Source organism: Polyodon spathula, chromosome 4 (assembly GCF_017654505.1).
Source record: "Polyodon spathula isolate WHYD16114869_AA chromosome 4, ASM1765450v1, whole genome shotgun sequence".
Classification (NCBI taxonomy): Eukaryota; Metazoa; Chordata; class Actinopteri; order Acipenseriformes; family Polyodontidae; genus Polyodon; species Polyodon spathula.
This window is the reverse complement of record NC_054537.1, coordinates 16,947,659-16,965,616: the sequence shown is the minus strand read 5'-3', so window position 1 is coordinate 16,965,616 and position 17,958 is coordinate 16,947,659. Positions and strand designations below refer to the sequence as shown.

The 17,958-nt window shown below is 36.7% G+C and overlaps 1 protein-coding gene across 1 annotated transcript in view; it reads left to right on the top strand.

Moving 5' to 3' along the window:
- The window catches only part of LOC121313804 (POU domain, class 6, transcription factor 2-like), a 117,070-nt gene that overhangs the window by 55,809 nt on the left and 43,303 nt on the right, over positions 1-17,958 (top strand). Inside the window, exon 4 of the mRNA XM_041246599.1 lies at positions 11,069-11,325. Within this exon, the coding sequence (XP_041102533.1) occupies positions 11,069-11,325 (257 nt within the window). The remainder of the gene's footprint in view (positions 1-11,068; positions 11,326-17,958) is intronic.

Here is a 17,958-nt window from a genome sequence, read left to right as displayed (position 1 = left end):
ACATCATATACAGTATCTTCCCCATTTTCAGGCACTGGTATATATCGCTGTTATATTAATTATTATCTGTGAAGTGTAGGTACATTAAATAAATAGGTTGTTTTGACCAGTACCAGTCCTGACAAGGCTATCTTACAACTTGTAACACCAACAAATAAAAAATTTAAAAACTCCTTGTTTTATTCTCTGTAGATTTACAGGCATCCATTTTTCACTCTCAGCTGTGTGTATACAGATGACCCGGTCTGTCAAGCACATTTCTTAGGGAGTCCTGCCATCTGCCAGTGAAAGTCAAAACTGAGCACAATTTTGTTCTATTGTCAACTTTTTTATTAAGCGTGTTAAAAAGACCTGTTAAACTTTGCAGGTGCACATATAAGCGCCTGCATGCTATTCTCACGGGAGTGACAAATTTGGACTTGTTTGTGCTCCAGGTGAAAATGGCGAGATAGTCCGCTGGGTGGTTAACAGCATAACTGAGAAATGGCACACCACAAACAACTGTCAAGAACAACTTTATAGGTTGAGTTTCTGAAATGGAACAAATTAATCTGATTTTCACATTATTTAAAAACAACTGTATATGTTTGGTTACTGTATGGGCCCAATCCTGCCCACAAAAGCCTTCCATTTGGCCCATCGAGCTTCAGCTGTCCTTCATTACAAAAGCTGAAATTGCAGATATGCAAGATTGAAAGGTCGCCGCTATCTGCCAACAAGTTTTTTTTTTTTGTTTGTTTGTTTTTTGTTGCTTTTTTACACACCGTAATACAGGAACAAGCACTTTATCTGGAAATTGTTTATATTCACACTTTGTGCATATCCATTCCTATTCGTATCAGCATATTCCATAACTCAGCGGTGAATACTATTTTACAGTGTACTTTTATTCGAAATAATTACTCCTCTCCTGTAAGGTGTCTTCCTCCATTGACTTAGTTTGCTAAACACAGTTAGTTTAGTTGTCAAGAGAACCATAATTACGCTTTTTCTTTTAAAGAGTGATTCAGCGAGAGATATAGACAAAACAGCAAACAGTCAGAGAAATAAAGCTATTCAAGCACTGTAAACTAGCAGAAAAAACCAAGCCTATCGGAGATCTTTTATTTGGGCTTAAAGAAATACACGTACGGCACGCCTGTCAGAGGAGATGGCACGTTAAATGTGCACTTAAGTTTATTTTCCCTCTGTTTACTGGCATGCCATGTATTTAAGTCAGAAACCTTTAATTTACATTTAAACACATTGAAGTTAAAACATGTTGATACATATTTAGACACAGTGCTATATTTCTAAATCAGGCGCTTAAAATGCTTATTAATAATTGCTGTGCTTTTATTAGTTAGCTTGAATGCTTGCTGCGCAGTAATTTTCCAAAAAAAAGATGGGGCGAGGGAGTGTCAATTTCAGGCAATAAAAAAGGGAAATTAGATGTCCATTCATATTTCATGAAATTAACGTATAATTTAATAATTTTATTTCATAGTTTAAATAAAATTTAGATTAATAGTGTGTTGTTTTTAATAGGATTTGTGGGTTTTGTATAATTATTTCTTTGCAATATGTCATTTGAATATCTAAATGGCAATCAGACATTGTATTATTACAAGTAGACATTTCTGAGATGTATTTGTTGATTGGTGTATTGATGCAACATTTTGTTATGTAAAGTGTGATTAAACAGTCAGATTTTCATGATCGTTTAACGCCCCCCCCCCCACTGCTATGCACATCATGAAAGCCCTATGTCATGCAAGGTTTGGAAATTGGCTTATCTAGCCTGCCAGAGAATGTAATTGAATACCAGTACTGTAGTCCTTTTTTATAGTAAATGTTGGTTTTCAGGAGAGTGACAGCGAGAATGTACACAGTTTTTTAAAAGTCTTGGATAGGAATACGTGACACATTCTAGAGATCCACTTTAATAGTTCAGGTAGATCCAGTATACATACACATTAAATCTACCTGTACTGCTGTTTTGCAGTTTAAATATCTTGCTGTACGTTTGCAGCAATATAATTCTGAAAAAAATGTCTTACACATATTTTTTATTTTGAAAGGGCAGATTAAAAGAAGTGTACTTTAAACACCTAAAGGTGTAGCTTCCAATTGGACCTGAGAAGGTCTCTGATTTTAATCTTACTATAAATCCATTACAGTAAGCTTTTGGAAACAGTCATCAATTACAACTCCTTTTAAGGGTTTAGAATGTAAGCCTGCAGTGCTGTGTGTCTGAATGAACTTAGAGGACTGATCTCAAGTGAATTAATGAGGCAATGTGCAAGTAGTGTTCGCTGTGGATGGGTGTTAATGACTGAAAATGATCAAATGAATTACTGGTGCCTCTGAGAGTTAGAGAGAAGTACTCTTTTATTGACTCAACTTTGATTACTTATAAACATTAACCCTTCAGGAGCCAACTGGACAACTTCTAACTAATCCTTCATGTGATGCATTATCTTCAGTTCCAAGTTAAATTAATGCTTAGTTAACTCGGTTAAAATATCAGAAGAACGGGGCTACCGAGCGGCACATCTGGTAAAGGCGCTCCGCGTGGAGTGCAGGGTGCACCCTAAAGCCTGGACGTCACCAGTTCAAGTCCAGGCTGTTCCACTGCCGACCGTGGACGGGAGCTCCCAGGGGGCGGAACACAATTGACCGAGTGCCACCTGGGAAAGGGAGGGCTTAGATCGGCCACACCAGCGACCCTTGGAGGGCTTAGATCGCTACACACCAGCGACCCCTGTAGACTGGTGCCTGTGGACTTGCCTATAAGCTGTTCAACGCTACGTTGTTCTCCGACGCTGTATCTCTGGGCCGGCTGCATGGCGGGCCTGCAGAGTGAAAAGAAGTGGTGGGCTGACAGCACACACTTCAGAGGAGAGCATGCGTTCGTCTTCTCCGCAACCGAGTCAGGGGTGGTAGTGGTGGGCTGAGCCTAAATAGAATTGGGCATTTCAAATTAGGAGAAAAAAAACAAATTAAAGAAAAAAATAAATAAAAATATCAGAAGAGCATCCTACTACTGTAAATCAACAACAACTCTCATCATGCTTCTTCTCTCTCAGTGACAATTAAAGCTTTATCATTTAGAGTTGCGCTGTTAATTATTACTGTTATAAGGGGGCAACCTCTAATTGAATAATGTAATCCAAACACATTTCTATTTACCTAATACTTAAAATACAATATAAGTTCTCTAGTTTAAAAGTAAAGCATTTTTGTAACGTCAGACCTACCTCAACCTTGTGTACAAAATATATATATATATATATATATATATATATATATATATATATATATATATATATATATATATATATATATATATATATATATATATATTTGTACAGCACAGTAATTTTTTAAGTAACAATAAACATGACAGACTGTGCATGATAACAAGTAGAATATCAGTAAATACAGCTTGCGCAAGTGTTCCTTGGGAAACAGAAATGAAAAAAAGATATCCTCGATATCTAGCCTCCAGCCTTCAAGGTTTCAAAGAACCAACTTATGACACCACCTAAATATGGGTGTACCAGAGTATGAGTACAAACAAGTGTTCGTAACGAGTATGGCAGTTTTTTCCATGAGTAATACAAGGGTAATTTTGCTATTACTCATTATTCAAATAAATAAAAATAGTTTTAAAATGCACTGGATCAGCTCCAGGCTCCAATAGAGCAGTTATGACTGTCAGTCTCGTCTAGAGATATAGCGACAGTCCAGGGGGTAAAGAGGAGGAGCCGGTGTGACACAGTCTCCAACAAGTAAAGCTAACCTTCATTCTATGCTGTGTGAGTTTTTTTGAGTTGATGTTGGGTAACTTGACTTTTTCCAAGGCTAGTCCTTCAGGTTCTACATGTGCTCAACTGTGCAAATAATAGTATTTTATTTTTTTCCAAAGAAGAAAAATGACTAGTGTATAATTTATTTAAAGCTGTTTTTGTTTTTGATTTCAGACTTGTTTGTGTTCTTTGTCTCGCTAGACAGCCATTTTATGTGCAGAAATATTTATTTTCTTCTGAAAGCACTCAAGCCACATGCCTGTAAAATAAATAATAACTCAGTTTTTAATTTACTTTGCACACTAGGAATGGGCGATTCCAAAAAATTGTGAGTCGATTCCTGATCTGGGAATTGGTGGAATTGATTCTGAATTATATCATTTTGATTCTGATCATTCCAAAAACAATTGAAACTTTAAAAGCAACATACAAACTAACCTGTAATAATTATTATCGTTGGAATAGATCCTGGTTCTGGAGTCGATTAACTATAATGCCAATAATAGAATTGAATCCCGTGCTTGAAAGAAACGGATCCACATCCCTATTGCACACACAAGCTATTGTATGTTTTGCACTAGCTTTTAAGAAGACATATTTTGTTATGGCAAAGATATGTTCCACGAGTTGTCTGTGTTGCTTAATAGGCCATGCCTTTTTTTTCATTAGATATATTCAAATATCACTTTCGAAGTTTTTGGAAACCATGTGTGCTTGTGCATTTTTGAGGTTGCAGATTAGATAAGCAGCCAATAGCCTAATATTGAAAAATAATCGTTCTTGTTTTTTTTGTACACAAGCACCTCTCCATCACAATTCCTAAAATCCCCAAATAACACTCCAGTAATAAATAGTATGTCTTGCAGATGTGTTGTCTTCTCTGATTAGACTCGTTATGTATAACTGATCTTATCATACTTTTCTGTGTACTGTACACAGGCACCCCCCATCACAACTATCCCAAAAAGAACTAGGTAATAAATAATAACAAAATAAATGCATCTTGCAGATTTGCAATGTGGTCTAAGTGGTCTCTGCTTCACTATGCACATTAATCACTACCCCATCACATGGAATACTCACATGTATAAGTTAATGGAATAGCAGCTTAGACAAACTATGGAATCAAATACAGATAACCATATTTTACGCTAACTGCTTTCACTTTTTTCCCCAAACTTCCCATAAAGTAATTTTTTGTCAGAAGGATTGGTGATTTTGGGGTAGCTAAAGTAGAGATTTATTTCCAATTACAGGACTTGCTGGGAAAAAACTAGCAAACATGTGGGAAAAAAAGACAAGCATGAGGCAGGGTTTCATTAATACTGGATGGCAGGGAAGGAGCCAGGTCCTGGGTAATGAGAAAGGAGTTGCTATTTTTTTTAAAGCTTTCTGGTGACAGAGAAAACGAAAATGACATTCATCTGATGAATGAGCCGATATTGACCTAGCCTTTTGACCCCTGACAATCAATCTTACCTGCTACTTCATAAAGAATTATAGCTGTGCCATTCACATTTGACTCAGGATTTTTACAATTCCTACATATTAAAATACAGGGGTCAGGAAGATGAGCGAACGTTAACAGATGTAGTGTGTTTTCTGTGCCGAAGCCTTTACTATACAAAGGGTGACATATAAGTAGCTTGGCATTTTATCACTGACTCAGTTCTAGTTAAGTCAGCAGAATCAATATTCTTCACATTCTGACAATTGTTTTATTTACATTTTTTATAATGCATTGATTAGAGCAATATTTAAGTGAGTATAAACAATTATTATTTATCCTTAAATTATAGTTTTCCATCAAAATAACAGTTGTTTTCAAAGTGGCTAATTTGCACTAAACCTATTCAGACCTGTCAACTCTCCTGTATTCACCGTATTTTTTACCCTTCTCTCGGACATCTCCAGAGACCGATTTTCTCACGTTTTCTACTGTAAACCTCCCTTATGTCAGCAAACCTTTAATGTCTACAAAATTCATGGTTGGTGTGTGGTTACTGCAATCCCTGTCTGCCTATAGCAGGGTTTAGGACCCAGGGGAGCCCTGTGGCAGGCATGCATTCAGTGCATGAGGCAAGTTCACATTCTTAGCCAAGCACCTGCAACCCCCCCACCCCCACCCGCTCTCAATTTTGTGTTTTCAAAAGTTGACAGGTATGAGATTTCAGTTTACAAAAGCTCCTGTATTTTGAAAACTCAGTGTTGACAGGTGTGCGTATTTCATATTCCAATGAAACTACAGACCAACTAAATCAGCCGTAGTACACTTAGGGCCCTATTCTGAAATGTGCAAATTTCTGAGAGAAAAAAAAGTAATTAAAACGATTAATGTGTTGTTCTGAGAAGTTTCTTGCTAGGCCCCACGGGGTTAAGTAGCTTATCTGTTAACTACTGTAGTTCAGTTTCAACCTGTTGTGCAGAACAGCTTAGACCTTATTCATTATGCCTTTGACTAACACTGCCTTCATCAGACCTATAACTCTGCATTAAACATGGCTTGTTGCCCACAGTTAAACTCCCTAGTGGATGTGGAATAATAACAACGTAGACGTGCATAATGTGTTTTCCAATTTTTCTTTTTCTTTTTTTTTTTTTACTCGCAGAATGCGAGAATTCAATTAATTTTAAGAGAGAGATGCCGAAGACATTGTTTAGCTATAATGCGAAAAAATCATTGGTCAAAGGAATATGTGTGATAAAGCTAGCTGCCTTGTTAGTGGGGAAAGTAAGGTCAGTGGTCTTGACAGTCTTAACAAGATAATAGAATTTATGAAGCGCCACAGTTAAAGAATGTTGTTACCTGCAGCGTAGTCATATAATAAGCCCACCTGGGGCCTATAGTTATTCCTCTTGAATTTGTTTTCCTTTTATTTTCTTTGGGCTTCCTATCGGGGCTGGAGGAAATCACTGGTTTAGATAATTTTCTGATAGAACTTTTTTTTTTTGTCTTCTTTAACACTATTCGCTGTCTTCCTTTGGTCCACTGTTGAAAAATTAGCTGCTGGTTATGTCAGAGCCTGTTAGATGGCTTATCCTAGTATTTCAAGTCAGAATTGGACTCTTGCCTTTATAGCAAGGTATATATATAATTCATAGTATGGTATAACATTGGTGTCAAAGTGTCAGGAGGCAGGAGAAATGTAAAAGTGTGGTGTTTACAGGCTAACAAGCTCCTTTTTCGAATACGACTTAACTATTAGAAATTCGAAACGGGTTCTAGTAGGACCCTGGTATGCATTCCTTACACATCCTTACAATACATTGTCTATAATGCATTGCTGTCAGGGCTAATTCTCTGGTTCATATCAGTAGATCCTTCAGTTACACCACACTGTGTTTATGAAAATGCTTATCCTACAGTACTTAATCAATTTTTCATTGCAGGTTGTACATTAGTGGGTTTTTTTTTGGTATTGTATTCTATCAGTCACGTTTCATGCATTGTGTGCACGCACCTTGTTTTTGGTACAACTGAGATTTCATGTACGCTGCTTTCTGGCTTTATATCCCTTCATTCTTAATTTTAATCTTTAGTTCTCCTTTGATTATACTCTTATCCCAATCTGAACGATAGTTGCCTGCAGACATGATGTGTGCTGCTGGGAGAAGGGGCTGCAGAATAGCCACAGGCTGCCCTCTGGCCAGTGAGTGCAGGTGCCTTTCTGATTGCTGCTAGGGGGGTGCTTTATAGCTGGGGATGTGATTTTTGTCACGGTGGTCACTCGGCGTGAAAAAGCAGCTGTTTACGTTCTTTTGAACTGGTTTCAGTGCAAAGTTTAAACAGTTAGTAAACGTTAAACAAATGTGAATACTTACACAGAACTATAAAAAAAAGTGCCGAAATTAATTTCTAAGCAACTAGCTGAGCAATATCTAAAGCAATTTCATGAAAGTGGGGGGAGCAGCTTGAAGGAGACACAAACTTCAAATTAACAGAAGCCTTTTGTGCAGAAAATATACCTCTGCATACACTTAATCATGCGAAACCTAAAGGGATTAGGGTTTACAGTTCTGCAGACGAATGAACCCTGATTTGCAGCTCTGTAGTCGTTGTCCTGAGTTGTTTAATCTGTCAACAGTGTAATTGCAGAACGATCATCTAATCCTTTAATGTACATCCATGTAATAAAAAAAAAACACAGCTGTGTTTAAGTAGACATTAACAAAAAGGATCCTGTAAAAATCTCAATTTACAACCAGAACTTTTTTAAAAAAAACTAAATTTCAGTGTTCAGATTTTTTTATTTATTTATTTTTTTTTTTTTTTTTACATCGGACTCCATGGTATACATGTTGAAATTAAAAGGTAAGCATATTCCTGTTACGTTGTTTTTTAAAAGTACTGATAAAAAAATAAAAAAATAATAATCTGTTTACTTTTGACTAGAAGCGTGTGTTAAAAGAAACATTTGTGTACTTGGCTTTTGTAAGATTGTATGAGTGATGTGGGGCTAATTTAGTTTGTTTAATAATTTAAACGATTAATGAATTTGAATAATTACAATACTTCAAATTAATGTGCCTAATCAACTTGAGTGACTACAAAATGACAATTACCATGTTAATAAATAAAGACATCTATTAGTTCTCTGTTAAATAATCTGAATATTCATTCACGTTAATTAAGACTTCATCATAATCATTTTATTTAATGATGTGTACAAGATCAAAGAATTACAATGAACAGACAAAACACCTTCAGCCACAACAAGGCAGGTTAAAATATTGTAGATAATAACACTAATGGTACAGATACACACCACTGCAGAAGTAAGCACTTATCCCTTAAATGGATATGCTTCTATATATGTCGTTTCTCAATAATGCATTTAAACTACAGAACAAGTAGAATCCTATTGCTTTCCTAGCATTCAGTATAGGTTCAACATTTTCATTAACTCCTCTGTCTCAATTCCAGGCTGCACGGCTCTGCAAGCAGGGGATGACGTCACTCTGCTGAGTTTAATAAGGTTCAAACTCGTGGTTTTTCATACGCGTGTTAAAAGCGCAATTTTAAGATAACTATTTTATCAACCTGTATGTGTTATAATTACAATTAATTACTCTAGTTCCACAAGGGAAAGGTAATGAAATTATACTCCACGGTTCCTTGAAGAAGACCCAACATTCTGCAGAATCTTTCTGTTTGTAGTTACATTTTCGCTTCGTTGCCACCAATATTCAAACCCGAAGTGGCTGAGTGGAGGTGCAAGGGTGATGCAGTGCGGTAATGAAACAGACAGAGAGGTTTAATCCGGTTTGGAAAAGGGGTTGTGACCAGGTGCTTGTGCCACATGTGTGGGTAGCCGCTGATTAAACGATACAGAGAGACAACTGGGGGTGCAGTTGAAACGCCAGCACAGGCGAGCAGGATTTATTCAGTAACAATAAACAATAACAGGTTTTGCAGACCCAAACAATAATATTAACCCACACGTATCTGCCCCTCAATTATACATACACAGTCACCAGTCCTAGTTTATTTTTGTGACAATAGTGCAGTGCTTTAGTGCTGGCCCTCAGCAACAGCTCCGGAATTGTGTTAGCCACCTTAAATACATTTACTATACTGCTTAAGCAATTCACACTCACTTTACGTGTCGAATACATTTCAGTTTAGAGAGGTGAGTTAAAAAAAAAACCTGACCTGCCTTAGTGTCCTGAGGTTCTGGAGCCTGTGGACAACCCTATCTGAGAGCTATGAGGAAAAAAAATACTGTGATGAGTGACCTGAATCTCCCTGCGAAATAAAACCCACATTGATTTAAATGCGCCGTGTGTGTAACACCTATCGAATAGGCTACAAAATAGTTTTAAAATTATTTTAATATAACACAACAGTTCCCAAATGATTCAACTTGTATTGGCACATTACAGTAACATAAAAATATGTTTACAAAAGCAATATATGTATTTCTGTGCACCATTTTTTTTTTTTCTCTACGTATGATCTCTAGAACACATCTCAGACAAAGCAACAATGCATAAACGTCTACAACAGTTTGCCATTACTATTTTTTACAGGTTTACTGCATAACTTTTACTCCATGGTTCATCCCTACACATGCTGCCCTGCATACTGTGTGCTCAAGAATGAATCCAAAAGATTAGTTCAGATATGTACTTACATCAAAAATAGTTATTAATGCCAGGCAATTGTGCCTACAGTGGCTATAGGCAGAACTCACTTTCACAGGTCTTGTGTAACCCTTTGCTGTGCCCAGCTATTTACCGGGCCAACCTGGCACACAAGGAATTTCAGACACTACTGTAGACGAAAGGGTGTCGTTTTAGTATTTTATTAAGCTGGCTTGCTGTTATTGTTTCTGTGCAATTGTCCTAAAGCTCTGGATTTTCAATTATTTCTGGATTCAGGTGGAATTTATTTCATAGAGCACCAGCAACTGATCATGATGTTTGGTGTGTTGTTTCCTTGCAGATAAGTGCTGTCAAAGCCAGGGATTTGGAATGTGTTTGTGTTGAGAGATGACACTGTAAACTTAGGATTGGTGACAGAATTGTTCATCAATTATTCTATAACTTAACCTTGAAATAGCATTCAGATGGTATACAGTTTATAGATTTTGTTCCAACTCTAAGTTAAATCCAGTGTTTGTGTACAATGTGCAAATGCAGTATAACAGCACTGTAGTAACATGTCTCAGCTTTGCTGTTCTAGTCTGTATCGCTAAAGAGTATTGTATTTGTGCTAATACAGTACCATACTGTGTTTTAAAATAAACATTATCAATTTTACTTACCCTTGTTTTATTAGCTTATGAAATAAAAATAAATAAATGAATACATACATATTATTAGTAGTGGTAGTCATTGTAACCATATTATGTTTATTAAATGGCTGTAAATAATAATGTTATTAAATTGATTTTATATTGTCTTTTAAAGCATGCTTTACACTGGTTCAAAAGCGAGAAAATGCATGCCTACCTTTATTGCAGCAAGTTAGATAAAAACAAACCCTATATGGAATAAAACTAAGAAGTTAACACAATACTTTCAAGCATACTCAGGTAATTTTTTTGGTGTATTTTTATTTATTTTTGTCCATGTAATTCACTGTACTGGCACCACTGATGGCAGAGGCAGTGGAAAAAGAGACTCCTCTCTATAAGCCAGCAACCCTTAGAGGAACCCCTCTCTAAGGGAATGGCAGAGCACCATACTCGTTATTTTACATGTAGATTCAAGCATCCAAGTGAAAGGATTGCATTCACCTACTGTAGTACTAAAATTTATTTTTTTTGTGGCAGCTACCTCATCCCTGAACTCGCAGCTCCAGCATCTGCAACAACTACAACAGCTACAGCAGCACCAGCAGCAACACCAACAGCAACACCAAGGGCAACAGCAGCAGCAGAACCATCAACCGCTACAGCAGCAGCAGCAGACAAACCAACAATCATCCCACAGTCAGTCTCAGTCTGCTGCAGCCTCCCCACAGCAGAAACGGAGCCAGTCACCAGGACAGGGGCTCCCGTCTCCTCTCACGTCACCCAATCCCCTCCAGGTAAGAGCTCACAGCAGGACACTGGCAAGCCAACAGCTTGTATGTGCTTGTGGCTGGCCTCATGAAAATCTCAGTGCTTTTAAAAAAAAAAATAATAATAATGGGCGTTCTACTCCGAACCTGAATGACTGAGACAATTCATTTAGACTTTTCAGGTCCTAGTAAATAATCGTTACCTCATACAGAATACTGTACATATTTGGTTTATTGTCAATGTTCAAGGGACAGTCAAGCCAACAAGGGACTGTTCCACATTAAACAGACATCAATACAGATGCACTTAAAGATATAGAATATTAAAGAATTAGAATAGCAAGGCGATTCATCCATGAGATACAGACAACCACAGCTTTAGGTAAATTCAGATTCATCCATGAGGTAGAGACGACCACAGCTGTAGGTAAATTCAGATTCATCCATGAGATAGAGACGACCACAGCTGTAGGTAAATTCAGATTCATCCATGAGATAGAGACGACTACAGCTGTAGGTAAATTCAGATTCATCCATGAGATAGAGACGACTACAGCTGTAGGTAAATTCATATTCATCCATGAGATAGAGATGACCACAAGTTTAGGTAAATTCAGTTGAATTCACTGCACTCCAGGATATCAAATGTTGGTTATCTCCAGTAAATAATATAATAATAATTATATGATAATAAGTTATAAGAGCCCTTTTAACCCTTTCATGCATGAAATATTGAAAATAGTTGAAAAAGTCATTTTGGAAAAATATATTTTTCATTGAACTTCTTTTCCATTTTTTTCATTTGCTTATATAAGGGGAAAATGGCATCCTCATTTGAGGTCATTGTGTATTTGCATCGTCCATATGAAGTGAATCTTAGTATTCAGCTTAGAAAGATGTTTTTCATCTGTATTTTTTTTTTTTTTACTCTTCCAAGTTCTTTAGAATCTATATATTTGATAATCACTTTCATACAACGTATCATAGTTTTATTGTCTCAGGAGGTAGGTAATTACCCTGATTAAAGTGAATAATAATAATAATAATAATAATTAGAACTGCCAGTTTTACAGCTTTCAAGCTCAGTACCAGTTGAAAATGTTGTCAGTGTCGGCAACAGATCAGTTTTATGAAGCAGTTTCAATTCAAAATACTGCATTAGTTCATTATCTCATGATAATTTAAACACCATAGTAACCATGACCCCATCTCCACACTGTAAGGAGTTATAAAAGCTAGTTTTGCCTTAAGGAGATGCCAAAGGTCACGATCAAGGTGATTTTTGGATATACAGTAACAATAGGCTTCCCAAGCCAGCTTGGACGCATCATAATAACAATACTCTTTAACCTTCCTATTTCTGTGCCACTGCATGAATAAAATTAGGCTGTCCACAATTCAAAGTCCCTAAAAAAAATTGTAATATTTTGACTTTCATTCATGCAATCTGTTTGCTTTGACCCTATTTTGGATGTTTGGTGGTGTTTTAATGTGCAATAAGAGACAAATAGGGCTTGCCTTTCCAAGCAGTACATTATATAGCAGCCCAATAGTGCTATCTCCAGCATATTTGCTGTAGTGGTTATTAACACCTTAACACCAAAAAAAGTGTTGTAAACTGTTATATTCTGAGGGATTAAAAAGAATGCCATCCCTTTCTGAATAGCGGAGAAATGGAAGGTGAAAAGGGTACAGTATTTTTTATTTTTTTTGCTGACATGATTCCATCTGAGAAGCAAAACTGCATTAAAATCACTTGAATGCGGTAATAACCTTTTTTGAATTGCACAAGGTGGATTGAAAGGCGTGACAGGAAAATGGAGTATAGTTGAATTTGAAGAATCAGTAAACCAGCATAGAGTAGAAATACTTCTTACCATAGTTCCTCAGTAACAGCCTACTGGATATACACCATATAGTAGATTTTCAGGGTCCTGCCCTGAGGTACCTCAAAGCTTCTAAGTCACTAAGATGCAGCATCGGATGCTGAAAAATAAAATACAAGAAACCAACCAACAGGTCATTAACAGTGCTAATAAGAGGAATTAAATTGATTTGAAAACCTTGATTAGCACTCGTTTAAAACAGACATTTACGTATAGCCTTCATCTAATTCAGAGTGGCCATTTTTGTTTGTCAAAGAAATGGCACCCTGGCAATGTCCAATTATATTGCTTTTTAAAAGTTTTTTTTTTACTGAAAAGTTGACTTCCATATGTGGAGGGGGGTGGGGGTGTTGTTGAAACTGACAGGCAGAATTTCATTTCTGAATACTTGAGCCTTTGAAAAAAAGATTCATCCTTTTACATTATTCACAGCCTGTCTGGGTAATATTAGTTTAGAACAATACATCCCTGAAATGATTGTCAAAAAGGACGATAATTCAAAATGATTATTGCATTTGTTTAGAAATATCCGAAAGATAACACATTTTATTTCTGGAAATGTTCATCTGCTGTCATGTCCTCTGAAAGAATTGAAATGAAAATAAGTAGTTTAGGTCTTTCCTTGCACAAGATTGGTTCAGTTACATAAAGAAAATTAATTGCAGCACACTATTGCATTGCAGATTATGATGTCCTGAATGCTTTTTTGTGTGCTAAAAGTTTGATCCGAAGGGGAAGAAACGTAATTCTAATCTATTTTATAATAATTTCTGAAAGACGTTGCACATCCAGATTTGTCAGCACAGTAGATATTACCCTGAAACTGTCAGACCCCATTATTGCATATATGGGGAGGTTGACTGGGGTTAATCTGCTTGAGGGTGGGTATTGGCGATAAGTTTAATTCAGTCTATGAAATTATTTGGTTAAATACTTTATCAGTTGGACCTGTACAAACTAATTTGAAGATTTCTAACATCTTTGGTGGGGTGAGGGGGGAATACACAGTGCTGTTATGTAAGAAATAAGACCCTCCAGGGTGGGCGGTATTGGGAAATACAGGACTTTCATTACACCCGTGGCCACTGTGGTATTGCCCATTACCACCCACCCTGTCTGGTCTTATTTCTTACATAACAGCACTGTGTATATGTTATACAACAATGCATTTGACAAGCATTTGTTAATAAATGACCTGGTAATGGAATTTATTTATTAGATTGCTATTAATAGATAGGGCCGTTACAACACTTATCCTTTACGCAAGCAGTACAATTCCAATATATTATTTTTAATATTAATTTTTTTAATATTAATGAATTGTTATAATATATTATATATATATATATTATATATTATATATATCTATAATATATATATTATATATAAATAATATAAAATTTATTTTTTTTTAAACAATTACTGCTACAATATTTGCAAGAGGGTGCCCACTCAATGGTCAATTGAATTCACTATAGAGGAAAGTTGTTTGCTGCAGTGAAAGTGTATACATAAAACTAGGATGTCACTACTTTTGTTACTTGGAATATAACTTCCTGTAAAAGACTGTCATGCAAGGTTGTATATTCATACAATAATTAAAGCACGGAAGCTTATACTCTACACTGTACGAAAGCAGGCTGCTCAAGCGGTAAAATTGTAAATATGAAAATAACAGATTTTATACAAAAATAACATATTCGTTATTCAAGAAATCGTTGTGGCATTTAAATTATTAATTAACCCACAGATGCCTTTAGCTTATGTTGTATACTGAAATGATGCTGCACAAGATCTATAATAATAATAATAATAATAATAATAATAATAATATAATAATAATAATACAAACTAAGTTAGTTTCTAAGTATTTTGTATGAAAAGCACGAGTATAAATTAAGTGTATTATTTTATTTTATTTTTAATAATCACTCATAGCTTCCCTCTATCATCCTGTAGTAGCTAATTACAGGAATGGGGAAATTAAATTCATGTCTATAAAAAGTGCAGTTTGTAAATTATCAATTGACTAGAAAACATGCGTAGATGTGCCAAACTGATCCTTCATTATTACCATTGTATTATAGCTTGCCCCTCATTTTACACACCCTGAACTAGGTGTCTCATAACGGAGCTAATTGGGCTCTTTTGCTCCTATTTTCAGATTGAAAATTGGACCTCAGCAACAGGTGGCACTGAGATAATAAGTAGCACAGGAGCAACATGGCCAGTGAAGCAAGTGATTGCTCTGTATTAAAAAGGGCTTATGAAAATAGTATTTTGGAGCAAAGCTCTGAAAAGTGGAGTAGTGCAAAATTAGCTCATTTTAATCCACCTGTACATTGTAGAAAGCCTTTGATAGATAGTTGAGATTCATACTGTATCTTTAATTTAGTTTACCAGTGATACCTGTGTATATTATAAGACAGAAGTGAGTTTAGAGAAGTCTGATTATGTACTGTTTAGCAGAAACCTTCTAGCATGGCTGAGGAACTGAATTCAGACCTACACTTCGTAAACTAATTTAACGAAGCAGCATGCCTCACTGTCACGGGGGTGTAAGGTTGTAAGAGTACTAGATCTGTCTGTGACAGCCTTCTAATCTTCCACTGTTACAGTCCATCTTCAGCTGATTATCCCACTGCTGAGTCTTGGAGTAAATCTGGTTGTGATACCTAGTGGGAATTTGATTTTTACACCAAAAAAAGCATAGTGGATTTAATGGATAGCTTAGTGAGGAAGCACTGTAGAAAGTATTGTGTTTTTGCAAGCGAGTAGAGTGCTGTAGATTCCTATTGGTTTGGGCAGAGGGGTGATTTTACAGGAGCAAGATCAAAACAGGGATGTAAAGCTGTGCTATTTATTATCAATAGTATCGATGCAGCAATCGGCTCTTTTTTTATTGCAGCAAGAAGTGTCCCTCTGCTCACTACAAGGGCAGATATCTGTTTAGATTTCTGTGACTAAGGAGGTATTAGCGGTTGAATGAAAACAGGAAGCTTAATGAAAGAGATAAAAACAGCTTTTCTATTTTACTTTAGTAGGAAATGTTCCAGTTCCTTCACTTTTTGAAGAGCCAGCAAGAGGTCAACTTTTTTTCCCCAGCCCCATCTATCAGTGTCACATTCTAATTGGGCAGCAGTGGGTCGTTCTTGATGGCTGGGATGAGTGCATCATTTTCTTTTGTTCTTCTCGCTACCCTTTTCCAGAATGGCAGTGCTTTGGGGTAAAAACTAAATATGATGTGCCCTGGCTTAACAGTTTCATAAACAAAGACAACTTGATCTTACAGACCAGCACACTGGCATGCAAGGGCCTCTGCACTGGCAGGAGATCTATTGCTCCCCTTCTAGTGATTTATCAAGGTTCTAAAACTTAAACCCTGCAGAGAAGAGAAGGGAAGAGAGGAGGGTTTCTTCCCACATCAGTGGGTTTAACATTTCCTCATTGTGGAATAAGACGAAAACTTCTATTTTTCTTTGCTCTTTCTCTTTCCAATCTGTCACTTAGTTATTTGAAAAAAATACTTTACAAAGTTTACTACCCAGCTCATTGTTCTTTCAGCCAACCAGAATGCACGTTTCGCCAAGTGTATTCCGTGACATATCAACATGGTTGACGTCACCTGCTTTAAAAAACCATACCTGAGGCACCTCTCAGAATTACGTTCAACTGCAGTCAATTCAGAATGATATTCCTTTCATCAACCTTTTCCCTCGTTTCAATGAAATTGACAATGGACTTAATACAGGTTGGTAGTGATTAGAAAACAATTATAGCTGGATTTATAACATGTGTATTAATAATTAAGCAATTTAATAGAATTATAAAACTGCAAGCGTCTGTGTATGAGTTATAGCAACACTTACAGCACTTAAACAGACCTCGGCTTTCAGCCTCGGCCCATTCACTTCTACTGGTGTCAGTATTCTGCCATAGACAGATGTTCATCATCATATGACCCTATATTTCATATTCTGGACAAGGCAGTGGGAAGTTCTGTTGTAGGCTCATCTCAGAACAGTGATCTGCCTAAGGTAAAATAGAAAATGTGCTTCTGTTTTGTGAGTATTTTACAAAGTTGCAATTGTTTCATATTCGTTTTTGGTATCCCCTGCCTTATTTTTCAGTGTTGCACATCACATCTTTTGCAGTCATCTCATACATGTATCACTCAATCAAACATTTTGTCAGCCATAACTAAATGTAGTTTGTATTCAGACCCACCAAAGGATGGCTGGCTTGATAGACTCCTGTTAGCCATCACCATAGGACAGAGCAATGTGCATTAAGCTTCATCAAGAAATTGCTTTATCCAATTCAATAAGGAAAAGCGTCAGGCGTGAGGTCTTTAAAAGGGTTGCATGGTCTCTGAATTGCAAACATCTTGGCAGTTTGTCTCTTGGGACTTTGCTTTAAACAAGCAAGCTGATCCCCAAGGGCAGATGGTGTCATGGAGGGATAAGAACATTTAGATTTGCACAGGTCTGAGAGGCTCGTAGGATCTGCAATAGGATTTGAGCCTTTCACCTCCGGTGTCTCCTGATTTCATTCCCAGCCCTTCTCAGTAGTGACTGAAAGTCACTTCTTATCTAAAAGCTGTCTGGAGTCTGATATGTGACAGACATCCCATCTTAACAAACCACGACCACAGAGTAGTGGCCTCTAAAGATTGACCACCTTTCTCTGCTGGTGAACAAGCTTTTGTTAGAATGACTCTTGAAATGTGTTCATATCCTTTGTGCACCGGTGCTCCAGTTGGAGGGCAGTGTGG